Raw genomic sequence first — 1,536 nt, 5'->3', positions numbered from 1 at the left:
TGTACATATATATATATCAGTAACATGTAAAAATACTATTTATATATACATATATAAAAGTGACGCCCGTCAAGGATCAAGGAAATTGACGTGTTGTTGAATACTGCATTTAATTGCCAATACATTTCATCACTTTCGTTTACATCATACGTTTAGCTCAGTACGCTTAATTTTTGGGAATACCACGGGTTTAGATTATTCATTGCAAGGCGTGCGTATTTCTTTGCGAGCTTTTCCTTGGCCATCCGTTCTTAGCTCATAGAATAGTTCATGAGACTACGATTCACACCTTCTTACGCCGTCATTAAGTTCTACCACAGAAAGGTTTTGTTATACTTTAATGGACATAGCTTGTGTGGTTGCTTGCGCGGTGCGAGAATATAACTTTATGCACTGACTCCTTTTCATTCCATGTACTTCGCCATTCCAAGCGCTCACATTCCACTGCCACACGTCTCATTTGTCTAGATAATGCCATCTGAGCATATCTCTACATTTTTCTTTACAATACAAATGACATATTGCATGATATATACATATACATATATACTTGTGTATTATATATGACTACAGAGCGGATACATCAGGCCCTGCGGACGGCCACCATATCGCACACGGGCACACCCGTCCTATGCGGGTCAGCTCTGAAGAACATGGGTGTACAGTTGGTCCTGGATGCCGCGGCCAGGTACCTCCCCAGCCCTTTGGAAGCGGAACCCCCGGCACTCGCCAGCGAAAACGCCTGTGATGAGGAGTATGTCGAGCGGGAGTGGTATTTGCATCTGATATACATACACGTGTATTTGCATGTTTATATTTTGAAATGAGGATGTGCATCTCTGTCTGATTGACTTTTAGCAGTACGGGGGAAGAGAGGGGGATGTGCCATTGATGGACCTTAATGTCTTGTGTACGTGTGTTCGCACGATTTATTCTGAGAAGGTATATCTCAATCGTGTTGGCTTGGAGCTGTATGGGGCAGTGCTATCAATGGTATCATCCTCGATCGTAGCCAAACATACACTCAGTTTCTTTGAAACGGAATCCCTGTCGCTAACAAGCTGAAAGTGTTCATCCGACTTTCCCATCCACATGACCCAACACATATGCATATGCAAGGTGTTGAACATCCCGTGCTTGTTGCTCCCCCTATCAAATGTCATCTGCCCCAAATTTTTAATTCAAGTCGTACAACTGCTAGGTACACGACACGTGTACACTACAATCGCGCCGTACATCTACGTGGTGTCATAGGAAGCTCTCTTGTGTGAACAATCATGTCATACAGAACTGTACACAACCCGTATCATGGCTAAGCGCTTCACAGTGTATCTATATACACTAATATATATATAAATATATATTAGATTATTATATTATTGTATTATTATATATATATATATATATTATATATATATTATTTTATATATATATATTATTGTATATATATATATATATATATATATTATTGTTATTTACTTTTATTATTATTACTATTTAAAGTTTGAGAATAGGCCGACAGCATTGTGCCACCGA

At 39.3% G+C, this 1,536-nt stretch overlaps 1 protein-coding gene across 1 annotated transcript; it reads left to right on the top strand.

Annotated features, from left to right (window-relative positions):
* Positions 1-573: 573 nt before the first annotated feature.
* SARC_15899 (hypothetical protein) lies at positions 574-772 on the top strand (the record flags this gene model as incomplete). Its single annotated transcript, XM_014289988.1, has 1 exon — positions 574-772. A coding segment is annotated over one exon (199 nt), but the record flags the coding sequence as incomplete, so codon positions are not given.
* Between the last annotated feature and the right edge of the window lie 764 nt (positions 773-1,536).

Source organism: Sphaeroforma arctica (genome assembly GCF_001186125.1).
Source record: "Sphaeroforma arctica JP610 unplaced genomic scaffold supercont1.6946, whole genome shotgun sequence".
NCBI classification, from domain to species: domain Eukaryota; class Ichthyosporea; order Ichthyophonida; genus Sphaeroforma; species Sphaeroforma arctica.
Note: the sequence above shows the minus strand (reverse complement) of the source record. Positions and strands in the feature narration are given on the sequence as shown.